General features: G+C 39.9%; 1 protein-coding gene across 4 annotated transcripts; it reads right to left on the bottom strand.

Annotated features, from left to right (window-relative positions):
• Nucleotides 1-7,887: 7,887 nt before the first annotated feature.
• On the bottom strand, nt 7,888-18,700 carry hmg20a.L (high mobility group 20A L homeolog). Of its 4 annotated transcripts, none has more exons than XM_018251045.2 (10): nt 18,545-18,700; nt 15,468-15,553; nt 13,697-13,838; nt 13,319-13,534; nt 12,104-12,236; nt 11,554-11,585; nt 9,327-9,368; nt 9,166-9,241; nt 8,855-9,070; nt 7,888-8,494 (listed from the first exon to the last, which is right to left on the bottom strand). In XM_018251045.2, the coding sequence occupies exons 2-10, from the start codon at nt 15,551-15,553 to the stop codon at nt 8,358-8,360; spliced, it is 1,080 nt and encodes a 359-aa protein (XP_018106534.1). In that variant the 5' UTR covers nt 18,545-18,700; the 3' UTR covers nt 7,888-8,357.
• Nucleotides 18,701-19,084: the final 384 nt, after the last annotated feature.

Raw genomic sequence — 19,084 nt, 5'->3', positions numbered from 1 at the left:
TGGCCCCATTCCATGCAGAAGTGCACACAATATCCTCCAGACAAGCGCCCATGTGTCGTTTTACCTGAGATAAGACCCCATTGTGTCTCTAGTGGGCCATAAGGAGGTGCAGGCCCAGGTGCATCCCTGCACCCTCACTTGTTACGCCACTGTTAATGTTAATAAAGATTTCTCTGGATTGTTAATTGGAAATATTATTTTGGTAGAAATGTGTTGAGCGCTTCAGCAGGTTGGTCCAAATGTGTATTGCCGGACATTCTAATAATGTGAGAGAAACACCAGGAAAACCCCCAGGTTCTCCTTGCTGTACCAGAATCCACAATTAGGAGATCTCATGTACCGTAAGAGGATATATCTCTTCCAAAGCAGTATTGATTAGTGCTTAGAACAAAGGAACTTACATAGAGTCTCAGCACATTTAGCTCTGTTCAACCCACAGAACAAAGAAAACACAAACATGTTTACAGAGCTGAGAGCGTGGTTATATATGGAATTATTCTGAAATTACCTATATCCTTAATTATATTGCTGATGTTAATATGAATTTCCCATTGTGACACACTGCTGGTTATCATGGCTCCAGCACACTTCACAGAGAGCAAGATTCTATTAAAAGGAACAAAATTGTCAAAATGTTGTTCATTTCAGGACTGAGCAGTGCTGAGTGTGACTATGCAGAAGTGGAGAGGAGAACATTTGGAAGCAAATAGCTTTAATGAAAGTGGTTTTAGGCGCAAGTGACTTAGGGGAAAAGCTCAAGTTGCCCACTGTGCTTGTGGACATAAATAGGCTCTTAAAAATGGCGCCAGTCAGTAATCCACTGATTTATTGCAGTAAATCTGATTGTAGAGCCCAAGAAAACACAAACAAGCAGTGGTGTAACTACTGAGGGTGAGGCGAGTGATTGCACCTGGTTCCCCTGGAGCCGCAATACATCTATAGTGAGTGATTGCCAGGAGTATAATGCTGCACTATTCTGTAGGGGGAGGGACGGCTGGGTACCAGGGTGCACATCGTACACCCTGGCTCCCATTGTGGATAGTTATAACACTGCAAACAAATAGTAAGCTTTGTTTAACCCTGCACCAAAAATAAGTGGGTAAGAAGCTTTCCAGCATTGTTTTGCCTTGACGCAAGGTAAGAACCTTGTCTGTATCAACAACGGAAAACCTGGAAAATCCTTTCCATTTTATAACACCTTTCTTTAAAGAACTGTGGGTGATCCCACCCTCAGGACTAGTTATGGTGAAAACTGGGATGATTTGTCTCTTAGGTACAGCTTGAAGGTCCGGGAACAGTGATATATGGGCTGAATATGTATTTGCTGTCCTAGATATTATGGAAACTATCGCCAAATGACTGATACGCACATATTTTCTTGTACCAGTAACAATTTCATGAGCTAAATGGTCCCAGGCCACTTTGTATGGGCCCTGTCCGACACTTAAAGGCCCAGTACACTCCAATTGAACTGAAACAGAAAATCTTTATTTGGCTTCAGCACAATGTTACTCACGTTCTGCATCAGTTACATGTGAGTCCAAGTTCTGCTCTTTGCAGGATGTCAGTTACAAGAAGTACATTCTGAACAACCCATTGGACTTGCGAACCTTTGTCAAGGAATTGCACCACCTGCCAGTCAAGCAGTCCAGCGTATGATCTACATCCCTCCACTTAGCTCCAGACAGGAATTTTCTTTGTGCTACCTCCCTCCTTCAGCCAGTCTGACACCATACCAGTGCCCACTGACTTTTCCGGGTAGGAATTTTCTTCTCTTCTGACTCGGGTTGTCCACACTGTCCTTTGCTTACGCCCTATCTGTGGCAGAACCACGGCTTCTAAGCCTCTACCTCCTCGGTGGGGTCCAAAAATTACCCGTTCTCTCTAGCCGTCTCTGGCTAAGGCACCTAGTTACTGTACTTAAAGAGAAGTAAACCCAAAAGTTAAAAAACCCTATCCCCTACCATACAAAGACCCACCCTCCCTCCTCCCCCAAGCCTAAGTGCAAAAGAAGATTACCGAAGCGGCTGAAGATTGTGCCCATGAACTCCGATGCCTGAATCTGCACCAAGGGGTAAGTAAAAAGTTAGGGGCATTAGCCTGGGGTAACACTTAGGCTTGGGTTTGCTTCTTCATTAAGGAGACCTACACTAACTGCATCTGCTTGGAACAAAAGACCACTCCCTGGGCGTGGCTCCTCCCTTTTATACCTTATGTTCTCTGGTGGTGGAAGTGGGTATTACAATTAACCTTTTCCCTTGCTGCCACCTAGTGGAGTTTTCAACAAATTACATTTAACACATAATTTTCCAAAAAAAGCAAGATTTACTTATCACAGCGCAAATTGAGTGTGATTAAGCTATTTAACTGCATGCATATATAATAATCCCTGCTTTGCTTTACATTTTAGTTAGTTAGTTATATTTTGTAGTAACTGTATTTTCATATGGGTGAGTGCAAATGATATATCGTCTTTATATGCATTTGTGCTTAATAATGTAAAATGATTTAGTGGTGAGCACAACTTTCCCTTGGACACAGAATAAAGTTTAGATCATCAAGTGGGGCTTGAGTTGAAAAAGTTGGACAACCGTTGCCTTTACGTTTCAGCTACACTACAATAGACTTGGAGGTCTAACTGCTACCCCTAAAGTAGCGTATACATTCTCAGACTTTTTTTAAGAGTTAAATTTGCCTCTTTCCAGCTTTAAAATGGGGGTCACTGACCCCGGCAGCCAAAAAGCCTTACTTACCTTTCCATTCAGATGATTAATAAAAGACTGAGACAGTTAAAATCACGTATGGGGTGGGTTCATTCTGCCCGTTGAGAAAGCATCACAAAAGGTTTAGGGCCATAAAGAATCTGGGAATCTGATATATGAATATGTGTTAAGCCTGTATGCCATTGCACTCCCTTGGTTGTGGATTAAAGCTTGACATCTTTTAAGACAGGGATATTGTGCTAGATTATTAGCATGCAGCGGCACATAACAAAAGTATGGACTTTTCACACGCAAAATCTTTCCCTGCAGAGAGAGAAATGAATATAAACAAAGGATGGGTTTAGAAAACAGAACATATTTTGCAGACTTTCTTTGCCGATTAGAACTGAGCTAACTCCTGTCTTTGTTCCCACCTCATTGCCTGGTGCAGTCAAGGGTGCATTCTGCCATTTGGGTGATTATTTGGTTGTTACAGCAGAGTCTCTGGATGACAAGAGCTCAAAACAAATCTACAGATAAATAAGTCTCGCCATTCAAAATAACCTACGGCAATGTGCTTTACTGAGCATTTAGAGGTAAATAAAGGGAATGAAAATGCTAGGAATATATTCTCTAATATTATTAGGGGTACATATACACGCATTACCAGTTGAGTATTTTAATTTTGTACTAAATGTACACTGATACTATATTATATGCCTTCCTATACAGTATATATATATATATATTATGCATGATGTATTCATTAGAATTGTTTCCTTACGATCAAAACCATTAAGAATGGAAAAATTTTTCACTTGAGAAGCCATATTTCACGTAACCTTAATATCTGTATACGTCTCATTGCTCCCTCTATGTATACATTGATATACGTCGCCCAGGCCAGCTGATCCTTTAATACATGCGCACTTGAACAGGCTGCTCTCCCCGAGGGTCCGAAGGCAGGTAATAAATACAGATTACCCCAGTAATCTCCTAGCTCACATTGCTCTACATCCTCATACATAATGCATGAAGATATTCTATTGCAAGCTCATTCTGCATACATTGCTGGGTGGCATGTCCAAATTTAAAACCAATGCAGAGGCTATATATAGAATGTAGTGTGCAGCTAGAATATACATAATGAGATCAGATTGTAATTGAGGTCTTCTGAGAACCAGATTTCAATAAACTAATGGCAATTGCTTGAGAGGAAAGCAGGATAACAGACAATATGCCCCGAGATGGTTATTAAGGAAATCGGAGCATAAAGCAATAAAGGTAATTGTTATTATATATATTAACCATTTTGGTGTCAGATGACTTTTCGAAAATTGTGGTTTATCAAAGCAACGTTCTAAGGGCTCTTACTCACGAGCAATTGTAGCTGCACTCCCCTGCGTTCCGTTTTTCTGCGTTCAGCCGCAGGGGAGCACAGGAATAGACGCATTACATTTTTTCCAATGGGGCTGTACTCACACAGGTGCGTGTAGGCGCCGAACGCAGGTTGAGACACAACATGCTGCATTTTTCTGCGTTCGGCGCCTACACGCGCCTGTGTGAGTACAGCCCATTGGAAAAAATGTAATGCGACTATTCCTGCGCCTGAACACAGAAAAACGGAACGCAGGGGAGTGCAGCTACAACCGCTCGTGAGTAAGTGCCCTGAAGCTTATGCTGATCTGGCACCTACCTTACCTGCGAGAGAGGCTCAACCGGAGGAGATATAGATAGATACATAATACACAAGAGCTATGAGTAGCCTGTAAATTATATCCTTATAATACACAAAAGCCATGAATATCCTGTAAATTATATCCTTATAAACGGTGAGTAGTGATGTCATCAGTTATAAACGGTGAGTAGTGATGTAATTTCTGTCACATGACTCACTAAAATTTGTGTATTATAATAAATAAAGTACCCCCAGTTGTAAAATATGAGGATATTAGAAGTTACCTCGGAGTTCCATGACCTGTATAAAAACACTCGGCCTTCGGCCTCGTGTTTTTATATGGTCATGAAACTCCTCGGTAACTAATAATATCCTTATATTTTACAAGAGGGGGTACTTTATTCACTATATAAACAGGCTCGGATTTGTGGAAAGGCCACCAAGGCCCGGGCCTAGGGCGGCAGGATTTTAGGGGGGCGGCATGCTGTCCAACCACACCCACATCAGTTCAAAAACACTGGGGATGCGCTGGAGATACAATCATTTTTTAAATTTCCCATGCGCCAATCCTCATTGCTCCTGTCCCCCTGGATCGGACAGGGGGGATGAACGGCAATGGGCCTAGGGGTGCCCACTATGTAAATCCAGCCCTGCTTATAAATGGTGATCGGTTATAATCGGCGCTTAGTGATGTCATTTCTGTCATAAGACTCACTGAAAGTTGTGTATTATAATAAAGTACCCCCTGTTGCAAAAACACAATGATATTAGAAGTCACCTCGGAGTTCCATGACCTTTATAAAAAAAACTTGGCCGGTCATGGAGCTCCTCAGTAACTTATAATATCCTTATAATTTACAAGAGAGGGTACTTTATTCACTATATATATTATTAGCCTTGCCTCCTGATGAAATGAAATGGCTGTATTGTTCCTTTAACAGATGTTCCATATGATATATTCTCATTGTGAAATGATGTAGTAATCACCATAGCCTGGCATCTTAATTGCCCTGCTTTCCAGTTTCATTTTTACCTTGATGCATTTGTAAGGAAGTAATGCTTAAAGGCAGGGAGTGATTACTGCCAGGCTGTAGATGTAGCGTGGGTGCCCACACAGCGGCCTGATTTAACTATTCTTTCACTTAGTTTACATAGCGGAGGGAGAATATGTGCACCTGATGAATTACCCACGCTGCTTCTTTCACCTGGCAGCAGTCCCGTAAGTAGCAAGTGGCGGAGCCATCAGGGCACAGCTGCTGCCACACCCTCTGGCACACAAAGACACTATTCAGCAAGTAATGTGGCACACGTATATATAAAGCATTAGCAGCAATGCACCTGGGCAGAAGGAACTCATTGCACTATTTTGAGCATTCTCTCCTCCCACACAGCTTTCATTAATTAACAAAGTGATTGCCTGCTAATAATAATTAATTACCAGGGTGACACAGGCCTGGCATCTCTTAAGTTGGCTTCAAAAGAGTTCATTATGTGGTGGGCCTAACCTCGTTAGCGGAGGGATGAAGAGAGTGCTATTGATCTGGTGCTGATTGGTTTAACTAAGTCTCAGACGTGTAATTAATGAAAGAACGGTGACTGAGAGATGCCTTTAAGGCTTTTATATCAGTTTCACAGTGTAGTTCTGTAGAGAGCCATGAATTGTATTTATCTTCCGGTTTAAGAACTAAACCCATTGTTATCTACTCTTATTTTCCTATTCCTTGACATGGCACTGGACACCAAACCCCCTGCTGTGAGAATGTTACAGGAAATGATAAATTATAAAAGGACCTCCCCTTCCTAGTCGGGCCCATCTCTTTCATCCTGTGATCATATCCCCTTATACCAGTGGAGAAGCTCTCCTCCTGCTGAAGCTCTTGGGTCAAGGGTCTTGCCATTAGTGATTCGTAGGAGAAACTAGCAGGGTTGGCCATTCATGCCCTCTGGTGTGGTAAACTGTAATGCCTTTGTGTGGCACATGCGTAATAAGTCACATTCAACATGGCGCATGCCCAGAATGCACTTCTACACATGAACAAACTTCCAGGAAGGGCTATAAAGCCAAATCCAAAAGCTGAATTTTCATCTACCTGCCCTGTTTGCCTGTCTATGGTTTTGAATTGTGCCATTCAGCTGGTCTTGCTGGTCCCAGATGTCAGTTATTGCTTTTGTGGATGCTTTAAGCATGGAACCTCAGGTTTGATTAAATATTTACCCTGATGTGTCTATTTTTATAGGTTGTCTGCAATGAGTTATAGGCACACTGGCTCCAGGGGTAATTTCTGACTAAGAGTACTTTTTAGGACTTGTCAAGTAGTGGTCTTTTTTTTATTGGTTTCTTCCGGGAGCTCTTCAAACAGAGAGGGATCTTAAAGACACAAAGCTTCTAGAAAAGAATACATTGCTTGTGGAGAACCTGCTAGGGCCACACAGAGCCAAAACCTGCTGCCCGATTTCCACCAAACCACTGCCAGTAGCATTCTCTCTTTTCCGCATTCAGAAGTACTGAATCGGAAACGGCGCAAACTGACTTTGTGGATTTCTGCAAAGAACCACAAGTCTCTACATTTTGAGCCGAAATCCTCCGGTCTTTTTGTGCCACTTCTGATTTATGCAAAAAATAGAGGATGCTATTGCCAGCGGTTGGGCGGAAATCGGGCAGTGGATTTTGGTGAGCGGTTTTGGTCTCCATGTAGCCCTAGCCAATAGATTATGCAAGAACAACTTTTGAATATGATGGATTGGATGTAGACTACTAACAATTCATGTCTAATATGGTATATGGTGGAGAGTCAAGTGCAACACTGGAAAACAGTGTTATGTCTTCCACCAGTTTAGGTGTCCCTACCAGACTTTATATACTCAAACGCTTGTAAGACCTCAGTGGCCACCACTTCCTTAGCCAGAGCTGATCATATCTGGCTCTGATATAACTATTAAATTGAACAAATTAAATTAAACTGCTTGATCTTATTCAAGATGCTAAAACAGTCAATGGCTTCACATCTGAAGCCTCTATGGGTGGCGTTTGCTTTGCCTCTAAATCCATGGGCCCGGCTGTGGCAGCCCAAAGAATTATGGCCGAGACATTGGCATGCTTACTCTTAGTCCAAGCACAACCTTTGCTCCCTTTCCTTCAAGGTGGAAAATCTTACTCTCGACAACCTTAGAGGTGCAGATTTTAAACTCAAGTAAGAAGAAAGCAGAAACAGGAAAAGAAGTCTGCTTGAAGGTACACAAGCTCATCTGTCCAAAGTAGGCGGCAGGTTGCAAGTGTGGGTTCAGTAAACTATGCACACTTGTGTCATCAGCACCATTTCAGAAGGCTATACTTAAAGAGCTAAAAAAATATCCCAGACCAAACTCAGGTCAAAGACGGCCACAAAGATCCTAGAAGATATTCTACTAGATCTTCTCTTCAGAGGGGTCATTGTGGAGGTTCAAACAAAAAAAGACCTTTTTGCAGGGATTCATTTTCACCTCTACCTAAAAAAGGAAAGCAGAAGGAACGTTCCATGTCATCATTTATTGGTCAGACCATAATCACAGAAAATAATGGCAAATGACCAGTACGTTTGGCCAACTTAACCCCAGCACATATGGAAGCTTTGTACTTACAGAAAATGTTCCTTAAATAACAGGGAAAACAAATGACTATAAAATGATGAACCCTAACTAAACCCTAAAAAGAAATATGTCTAGATGTGCAATATTTTACAAACTGAACTTAATGCACCAGCCCAAATGTAGCGGTAGCTACTGAAGGCATATTCAGAGACAAAATGCGCAAAGGTACAGCTGTTTTCCCTGGACAAAAAGTTAAGAAGAATTTTTCTGAAAACAGTACAGGCTAGGGAAGTTTGCAGAGATGATGTCTGAAGTGTTTTCTGCATTGTATTTGGCATCAAAGAGAACCATATGAGCGATAAAAAAAAGTTGAAGTTCCAAATCATTAATATGAATTAAACATGTTCTCTTCACCCCTCTAGCTGGCTTAGAACTTCTCTGACACCAGAGATAATAACTTCACTCTCCTTGGGGTGTGTAAGCACCGCATTCTGCAAACGGCTCATGTATAAGTCAATGGTCTCTAAGGTTGGAGTTTCTGTTGTACCTAAGGGAGATAAAAGCAATGTTTGAAACATATATGTTCAAAAAAGCAGGACCAGTTTAGTAGTTAATGTAGGTCTTAGCCAAAGACTATCATCAATGCAATCAAAGGAGCTTGTTTCACATACGTGCAATGAATAGGGCTCGTGCTGGACATGCTTTTTGTCTGTGAAAATCATCTATTAATTCTTGATACATTTTGAGGACAGTTTTCTCATTCTTTTGTTCATTCCAATTTACTTTATCCCATATCCAACATTTATTTCAGGATAAACCATCGCTGCCCCAGTTAAAAGGCACATCCTCCCATAAAGACTAACTTTCTCTCTCATATTGCTTAAAAGGTTTCCATTTATACACAAACCTGGAACTGGCACAGACTGCAGACAGTGAGTCAGTGCCTGACGGACGCTCTGTAAATGCTGCTGTAACAGAGAGTTTCTCTCGTGTTCTTGGCTCAGCTCAGCTTCCAATCTTTGAACAGCTGAACGCATGCTTTCCACATGTTTCTGTAGGGCTGCATTACGTTCCTCAAACTCCATGTTGGACTTCCGGAGTTGCCTTAACTCTGCCTCCCGTGCTGAAATTAAGGTATAGAAAGACAAGGTCTATGATAATGACAACCAATTGCTGCTAAAGGTGCATGGAAATGATAACCCAAATCTTTTCGCTCACCTTTACTGTGATTCAGAAATTCCTCTGTAAAGATAGGAATGTCAAAGATTGGCCTTTCCTTCAAAATGGATTCTTTCTGTATCGAGAAATAAGAAATGGAACTCAATAAAAGAGATAAGGGATATAAAAATATGGAGACAGCTTAAGAAGGATTTATTGACCTTTTGCATTTGTGAACTGCAGTGCACAGGGACATCAGAACACTGTATAGGCAAAAAAAAAATAAAGATTTAAAGCAGACAGAATGGGCGAATAAAATAGAGACTAGAGAAAAGGAGTAAGAAATGTGTGCAACAGAATATATAAAATTAAAAAATATCAAACTTAAAAAGACTGCATAAACACAGGTAGAAATGAAGGTGATGAAAAATGATAGTAAAAGGAAGCAAAAATGATAAATAAAGATAAATGTGAGGGAAAGAATATGAGGTCAGCAGTTAGCTTAAATAGTTCCATAGTTAAGTAAAGAAAAAAACCCAAAGTCCATCAAGTTTGATGCTTCCAAATGAAACCCAGTGCAGATATTTAGAATCATGTCAGCCTAACTATATTTACTAATAATTATACTAACTGTTGATTTTAGAATGACAATAGCCTTTGATATTATATCCCCCACTATGTCTATAATGACCTCGTGTCCCCTCACAAGCACCTTTTTCCAGAGAAATCAACCCTCGCTTCCCTGATATTTATATCTTCCATCCCCTTTGCCAGTCTAGTTGCACATCTATGTACTCTCAGCTAATTAATATCCTTCTTAAAGAGATGCCCACACAAGAAATTAACTTTTTTTTAAATAACGTTGTCTTTGCATGTTATTTATAATTTTGACATAAAAGTATTTTCCAAGTGCTTTTACATTACCTATCTGATCCCCCAAGTAGTAGACAATTAGCATTACAAACTCTCTGGTTTAGGAACTTCAAGTAACAATTTCTTCAATTTCTTACAAAAAGAGACCTATAAGCAAATAATGATCAAGGTGACCTATAGGTACATTACTATTTTGACTATTAGTTTTTCTAGTGTCAGTGTCACTTTAAGGACAGGAGTATAAAACTGCACTGCTTACACAAACCTTACCAGGGACCTATAAAGAGGCAACATTTTCTTTTCATCCATTGAATAAAGACAAGACTATATACTATTTGCTCTGGTAGCCACGGAATGATATTGCCTGGAATTAGACATCTTGTTAGTTACAAAAATACCCAGATCCTTCTCAATTAATGATACTCCACCACACTACCATTTAGTGTATAACTCCCATTTATATTATTTCTACCACGGTGCATAACTTTGCACTTAGCAACACTGATTCTTATTTTCCAGTTTGCTGCACAATTTTGCAATTTAGTCAAATTGCTCAGCTAAGTAGCAGAATCTTGCATGAAACATCGTTTTGTACTATAAATCAGCAAAAATGGAAACATTATTTTCAATGCCCACCTCCAGCTCATTAAAAATTTAAAAGCAAAGGACCAAGTACAGAGCTCTGCAATACTCCACTAACAACACTAGTCCAATTAGAAATGGTTACATGTTAACACCACTCTTTTTAATGTATCTTTCAGCACATTCTCTATTCAAGTACAAATATGTTCCAGGCCAATATTCCTTAATTTACCCATGAATCTTCTGTGTGGCGCTGTATCAAATGCTTTAGCAAAGTCTAAGTAGATCACATCCACTTCCTTCCCAGAGTAGAGGTTCCTGCTCACTTCCTCACAAAAGGCAATTAAATTAGGTTGGCAAGATCAGAACACCATGCTGGCACAAACTCATACTATAATGATTTACAATGTAGTCTATTATCCATTTTTACCTGCTCAGCCCTGTATATCTCTACTAAGCATCATTGTGGGTTTAACCCAATGTTATATATATTCTAGGTTGTGGAAGTTAAAATGAATGGTCTCACATTCACCAGCTGGGAGGACACCTCTTACTTTCTACCTGTATTTATGGATTCATTTTAATTGTATCACCTTTAATTGCTTTATATACTATTGCACACATTTCTTACTCCATTTACTAGCCCATTCTACCTACTTTAAAGCTGCATTTCACAGCATTGGTTTGCAGTTATCCTACCTGGCATGTTTCTCTGTTCTTTCTGTCAAGCATTCAATTTCCCTCCAGATGGTAAAATCTGGTACATTTCTTAATCCAGTGGAACCATTGCATTTAGCAATAATGTACCACCCCTGTAAAATCCCACATTACACTATTTGTAATTATCTCTCTTTTACCAATCTTTTCCACCTAAAACATGCCATCTATCCATGGATTCCTGTGCCGTGTTCACATTCATTTTCCTTCAGTTGATCGGTCATTTTAAATCCTTTCATGAAGCATAAGGCATAGAGTCTTAGACTACATCCTCACCTCTGTGTTGCTTGGGACTCCTCGAACTCCCTCTGAAAGATAGACAGACATGAGTAGAGTGCACTCTCTTTTGCCTGGTCACACCTCATCCCAAGAACGGTATGTTCTATTGTACAGTGCTACTCTCAAACAAGTGTTACCATTTAATTCTTACACACATACAAAGATTTTTACCCTTAAATTACAGATAACAGCTGGTCCCCACTAAACTTGTGGAATGTGGAAGCTACATTGAATCAGTTTGAGAGTACAAATCCCATCATTTTCAGCAATTGTGTATGTGCAACATACTAAGGGGACTCTAGAAGTAACAACTTTTCTAAACCGTTGTTTATTCCAGGGATTCCTTGTGTCCACATGCCCCATACTTTGCACCTTGAACCTTGTTCAGAAAAGCAGAAGAAAACAGTGTTATAGCACTAGGCTCAGATATAGAAGATTGTATAGATGTAAAAATCTTTGTGAATACCACTTTAAAAAAAGTATAGGCATTTTTGCATTTGCAAATGTTATCTCTTATGATTTTAGTGATCTTCATGCAGCACCTCACCTTGCCTTTGCTGCCTTCCCTTCTGACGGCTCTTGGCCTTGCGGCTGTATGTTTGGTAGGCATCTGTGTTCTGGTACTTCTGCAGTTCCTTTGTGTAACGCTCTTTATCTTTTTCTGCTTCATCCAAGTAATGCTAAAACAACACACAAAGCATAAAATAGAGGTAGGAGAAGACAGATCTGTGTACAGTGTTTATTGTGAGAACATAAGGGGAAAAAATACCAAGATAAAAAGCATGCGGTTCACTTCAAAAGTACACAGGAATAGGTCTAACTTTACGAATACACAAACAACAAAAACAATGCAGCAGCTGTCAAATAATTCACTGGGGACCGTGGGCAATACAGTGCGAGTTAAATGGAAGAATTTATGCATATTAGAGAATGAATTTATGTTAGTGGTGGGTGTACATGGATCCCTGTTTAGAATTACTTTGGCTTTACAGATATTTATTATTAATCCACCTAAATATTTACAACGAAACGTATATATTTCATGTATGGTTTAAAATCTGCATTGTGGGTGTGTAGTAATTAAGAATGAGAAACTTCTTTCAAAAGATATCTGGCTTTAAAAGAACAAACTATTTCTTTTGTTTTATGTTAATGAATTATGATGGGAAATGCCAGGAAACACAATTTGCTCAGAAATGGTGATTGTTTAAATAGTGCTTACATTGTTGAAATTAGGGATGCACCGAACCCACTATTTTGGATTCAGCCGAACCCCCGAATCCTTTGCGAAAGATTCGGCCAAATACCGAAACAAATCCTAATTTGCATATGCAAATTATGAGTGGGAAGGAGAAAACATTTTTTACTTCCTTGTTTTGTGAGAAAAATTAAAGCGATTTCCCTCCCTGTCCCTAATTTGCATATGCAAATAAGGATTCGGTTTGGCCAGGCAGAAGGATTCGGCCTAATCCGAATCCTGCTGAAAAAGGCAGAATCCCGAACCGAATCCTAGATTCGGTGCATCCCTAGTTGAAATACAGTCTAGGTTTGTTTCAGTATTGAGGCAAATCTTTTGTAGTGAACTTGCCATTTGCCAGAGACTAAAAACTGGGTGTAAATACCCACTTTTAGTGAGGGGGCCTATCAGGAGTGAATATATTCACTTTGCCTTTGCCACTGACAGCATAAAGCAAACACCCACAACCTGGTGGAAATAGAATATATTCACTAATAAAGAAATAATACAGTGAGAGACAATTACCTGTTTTTCGTGGGCAGGTAGTTTGCTCCACTCACTCCCTACAATCCTGGTGATTTCTGGGAATGGAACATCTGGACGCTCTGTCCTGAGCTGCTCTCTTCTTTCATTCATAAAGCGCACATACCCTGTTAAAGGTGCTTTAGGTGCATTGTTGTCACGGGGGCTTCTTTTCCTCTTTCGTCCCTTGTTCCAGCCACCCCGCCGTGCCTTTGGTAACTAGGAAAGTGTTTAAAAGTTATAATAACTTATTTATTCTTCATAACATAGCATACCTCTGACCATTTATGTATCCAATTTTTACATGTGCAATCTGATATATATATATATATATATATATATATATATATATATCACTACCTCACCTTCCTCTTTTCTCACCTCTTCCTCCTGTCTTAATTCTCCACTGTTTCCCAATTGCTGCTCCCCACTTTGATGCAATGTCAGCTCCTCCCTCTCATCTTGCTGAAGAGTAGGAGAATGTGGATGTAAAGGAGCCTGGGAGCTTCCTGAGACAGTGGTCCTGAGAAGACATAATAATACTTTAATTGACAGCCTACAGTGGCATTAAAACACTGCACTTAAAAATAATATTCAGAGGGGCCAGCACACAGTAGTTCCTTCCCAGGCCCTCCCTCCAACTGCCCACCAGCTTGCATTCCTGTCTGCTCACGATAGGAGGGGTGATGATTTCTAAGACTATAGAAGAAGCAGACCATGTCCAACTTTCTGCTGGGTCTGTTTCTGCTATAGTTACACCACTGACTGCTAAAATTATAATTCTTGTTGCTAAAATGTCTACAAATAAAGTCAGATCGAAATACACATACTTTTGAGAGTTATTTCTAACAAGCCAGTTAAAATTCTAAATCCAATGACATGGATAATCTGGGTATTTGTAAAATCCTGATTTTTTTTTAAAGGAACGAGTTTAAACATTAAAGACGCTGTTCACCTTTAAATGAACTTTTAGTATGATGCAGAGTGTGATATTTTGAGACATCTTGTAATTGTTTTTTTGAGTTGGTTATTTAGTTTTATTCAGCAGCTCTCCAGTTTTCAAAACCCTAGCAACCATGCACTGAGATTAGAACAGAAAGATGAGTAGTAATAATACCTATACATTTGTAATCATTCAGAGCATTTGCTTTAGATGGGGTCAGTGACCCTCATTTGAAAGCTGGAAAGAGTAAGAAGAAAAAATAAATAATCAAAAAGCTACAAAAAAAATAATGAAGGCCAATTGAAAAGCTGCTTAGAATTGGCAATTCTGGAACATACTAAAAGTTAACTTAAAGGTGAACCACCCCTTTAAAGCCTATGGTAAATTGGCATGTTTTTGATCATCAGGGTGAAGTAGAGTCAAGTCAATTATGTGCTTTTCTCCAGCAGTAGCAAATTAGATATGTACAGTATGTTAGGTTTCCTGAGTGTTACCCACACACTGGCACAAATCATGTTTCTAAAATACTACCTTCTAAGTGCTCTGACAACACATATTAATATTTATTCAAGTAAATTGGATAATCTGCTGAACAGTTGGGCTACAACTGAGGGAGGCTAGAAGTCCCTGTACATGGTGTCAGTCATTGTGACAGGAGAGGGAGAAGCTGCTAGGATTTGGCAGTAACGCTGGAGCAGGAGGGTGAGGGGAATGGGTTGTGCAAAAAGTTTGGAAGGGAGAGAAGTAGTTATAGGAGCCAGACAATGAGAATAAGGACAGGAAACAAAGCACAAGAGAAAGAGAATTGGGGATGGTTACAATGGTATTAATTCTGCTAGAGAAGAATTTGGTGAAGAAGTTGCTGATTGGCTGACACATTACTGTGCACCTGTTGTTCAATAAGCCCTCCTCTCTGAGTTGCCTGCCCCCCTCCTTCGCTGCACTCCCCATTGCATATACCCTCCTATCCAGAGTAACCCATTTGCTCCTATCACATTGCATTCTGATGATGGTCTCTCAGCTTGTCCCAATAAAATAAGCCTGCACATGCGTGTGGATTCCAAATTTCCTACAGCTCAAACTCTCCATAAATGGTTACTGTGCATGCGTGGTACTCAATATTAATTTATAAATAGGGATATCTATTTATACATACATAGTTAACAACTGCAAAACCAAAAGATGACAGATTGGAATGCAACAGCTTACCCACAAAATGGTGGCTGATTATTTTCTTTTGTGTCCGCAACAAGATCTTCACTGGAAGGGGGCACTGCAGAGGCTGTGCTTTCCATCTAGAGATTAAAGAAGAAAAGCTATAGCAAGAATGACTGTTAATACTTTCACTAATATAGTAAAGCACATCTGATATAATACCAAATTGTCCCTAAATTTGCTGTTGGTAAGGCCTAATGCAGACTGATGACAAACTGAATCCAGGCATGAAATACCCAATACTGCACATTAGAAATACTTCTTTACTTCTACTCCCAAATATGGAAAATAAGTGTTCTTTCAACAATTCTACCGCAAATAACCAATTTTACTAGAATTTGTTTCCTTGTGCACTAGTAGCAGTACATTTGTACAGTAAAAAATACCCTATCACAATGTTTTTATAAATTAAGGATTACATTAAATTAAGATTAGGGATTGATTTCAGTATTCAGTATTATGCACCATTTCAACCACAACCAATATCAGAAAAGCTGCAGCTACATGAAAGGAATATATCCAGGGTATACGAGTTGGGATCACAAACACATCATGTTTTGGTATAAAAACACATCAATCAACTGCACACCAATGCATGGTAACAACTGCAAATGGAAATGGAACAACTGTGAATCCTAAACCAAGTACAGAGTACAGTGAGTACTTGTAAAGCCTGCAGAACACACAATAAGAATAGCTGTTAGCAACACAAGCCATTGGAAAATGGCACTGAAGAAATGTTTTTGAAGAAATCAGGGATAGCATTCTGAGATAAGGAGCAACAAGAAGAAAACATTTAAGAAAGGAGGTAGCAGAGGAAGTGAGTGGTGTGAAAAGATGAGAGAATGCCAGAGACAACCAGGAACATGGAGACTCAAGTGAAGAGATATAGCGAGATGTGGAATTGGGAAGGGTTGCGAAAGTTAGCAGATGGAGCCTTTTAATTAAAGTTATCTAGAGCTGAAAAAACTTAGTGTGATACTGACTGGCTGACAACTTTGCCTGTGCATGGCAGTCTACTAGCCTGAGTGTGCAGCCAACACCATGACAATCCCAGCTGATGATGGAGAGGCTGCTGGACCTAGTTATATATTGGACTCTGTACCATGGGTCTGCAGTGCAGTAAAAATGTTGTTTTTTGGGGGGGGGGGGTTGAACAATCAGATTAACCAAATTTTATCCTCTCTTAAGGTGGCCATACACGGGTATACTTTTATCGTTCTGTGATGAACGATTGTATCATTAAACGATCATCTGACGATTATTTTACCATACGATATGCCAACCACGGAGATTACATGAACAGATATAACCATATTGTTTGCTTCGTGTATGGACGAACATTGTTCAACAAACTAGGAGTGGTGCTAGCATTGTGTATAGTATATAGTCAGTTTCTCCTTCCCTGCTCCATACAGACAAATGGATTTATGTCTTGCTATGGCATAATAAACATATGAGGTGATAGGGTGATATTCCTGCAATCAGCACCAATTTATTTATTTACATAGTTCATGTAGTTACAAATGAAGCTTTCAGCAGAGAACGTTAGGGTCCTTCCGTATATGTCCGTTGTTCTGTATATGTCCGTTGTTCTGTATATGTCCGTTGTTCTGTATATGTCCGTTGTTCTGTATATGTCCGTTGTTCTGTATATGTCCGTTGTTCTGTATATGTCCGTTGTTCTGTATATGTCCGTTGGTTTGTGCTACAATCCTGACATGCACAAAGATTTTATCACTGAACGACTAACATTTTTAAACTCATCCGATCAATTTTGCGAACGATAATGTTGAGACGATCGTTCGTACACCATCAACCATCCGATAGGTTATCGATATTATTGGAACGTTCTGGAATTGGTAGTTTGGAAGTAAAAAATCTGCCCGTGTACGGCCACCTTTAGGAGAGCAAGCCACTGAAAGCCCTGCCAATGACACTGCTAAATGCATGGCTCTTGCCACAGAAAAAAATAATCCTTACCCCTGAAAATCCCAGTCCCAAGGATTGTGGATAAAATGAACATACAAGTGTACTGAAATAATGGCAGAATGTTTGATGGGAGGCAGAGAATGGGTAACTATTGAACAGCAACCCAAATGACAAACAATATTTAAAGGAAAACTATACCCCCAAAATAAACACTTAAGCAACAGATAGTTCATATCATATTAAGTGGCATATTAAAGAATCTTACCAAACTGGAATATATATTTAAGTAAATATTGCCCTTTTACATCTCTTGCCTTGAGCCACCATTTCATGATGGTCTGTGTGCTGCCTCAGAGATCACCTGACCAGAAATACTTCAACTCTAACTGTAACAGGAAGAAGTGTGGAAGCAAAAGACACAACTCTGTCTGTTAATTGGCTCATGTGACCTAGCATGTATGGTTTGTTGGTATGTTTGTGAGTACAGTGAATCCTACGATCCCAGGGGGCGGCCCTTATTTTTTAAAATGGCAATTTTCTATTTATGATTACCCAATGGCACATCCTACTAGAAAAGTATATTATTATGAAAATGGTTTATTTACATGAAGCAGGATTTTACACATGAGCTGTTTATGCAATATCTTTTTATAGAGACCTACATTGTTTGGGGGGTATAGTTTTCCTTTAAAATACAAACGCAATAACCAGTATATGTAAGACAAGACCTGACAACATTCCCATATAACAGACTAATGTATAAAAGACAAGGGGTCGGCACCATGTATTGCTCCTAACCACATCACAGCCCCACACAGTCAATATATTATAATAAAAAAACCTGCTTGGAATTGACTGAAGCTGCAATGCCCAGAGCCTGCTATTCACTGGCACGACCACAAAATAATAATAATAATAAGGGTTCAACAACAGACTTTCAATCGACCAACATGACTTTACCGTAAAAACAATTATGGCTGTTTCGCTGGCGAACCTGAGAGCCTACACAATGGGACTCGCCTGGCTGAGACTCAAACACACAATAAGACCCACATGTAACACACAATGAAATTGAACGAGGAATCTGCTAGACTAATGTGTATTCCGAGCCCTACTCTACCATTGCTTTGTCTATTTACCTCTGTTCTTTCCTCTCTGCTGTTTACAAAGCGAGCCGGAAAGACGTAGCCAAATTTCCCCGGAAGCACTTCTGCAGGGACCTGTTACGTCATTACAATGCTAAGCTTTGCCGGAGAGACAAGTCATGTGGCCGTACGTGCCTTCAGCCCCCGCCCCCTATTCCGTGTGCGCGTGCATACGTAGTGTAAATTCTTTAGTCATTTCAGTGTCACTTTTAAAATCTGCTGGTTGATATGGAATTCCAGCGCTGGCCACAATGTGGTGCCTGTGGCGTCTACACTAATGTTTCTTTTTGTCGTGCCAACTACATGAATCACAGCGAGAAACAATCTCTTTTTCCTTAGATGGAAACATTTTCAGACTTGAATCTGTGCATGACAGTAACTCCTGTGGCATTGTGTATGAGCAAGGAGGAAGGACTTAAATACTTAGCCCTGTCTAAAAATCTACTGACCTTCCTATATTCTTGGGTTTTTTCCACAATTAATAACATTGGCATCAAGCATCATTTAACTGCCCACGTGGTAACCTCATTGGCT

Source organism: Xenopus laevis, chromosome 3L (assembly GCF_017654675.1).
Source record: "Xenopus laevis strain J_2021 chromosome 3L, Xenopus_laevis_v10.1, whole genome shotgun sequence".
Taxonomy (NCBI): domain Eukaryota; kingdom Metazoa; phylum Chordata; class Amphibia; order Anura; family Pipidae; genus Xenopus; species Xenopus laevis.
This window is presented reverse-complemented; position numbering and strand designations above follow the sequence as displayed.

Excerpts from the sequence above, each read along its gene's own strand:
- hmg20a.L (XM_018251045.2), bottom strand. The coding sequence starts at position 15,553 with ATGGAAAGCACAGCCTCTGCAGTGCCCCCTTCCAGTGAAGATCTTGTT. Across the intron at positions 12,237-13,318 it reads TACCTGCCCACGAAAAACAG|CATTACTTGGATGAAGCAGA; the intron begins GTAATTGTCTCT and ends GTGTTGTTTTAG. Across the intron at positions 9,369-11,553 it reads GAGTCCCAAGCAACACAGAG|TGTTCTGATGTCCCTGTGCA; the intron begins GTGAGGATGTAG and ends TTGCCTATACAG.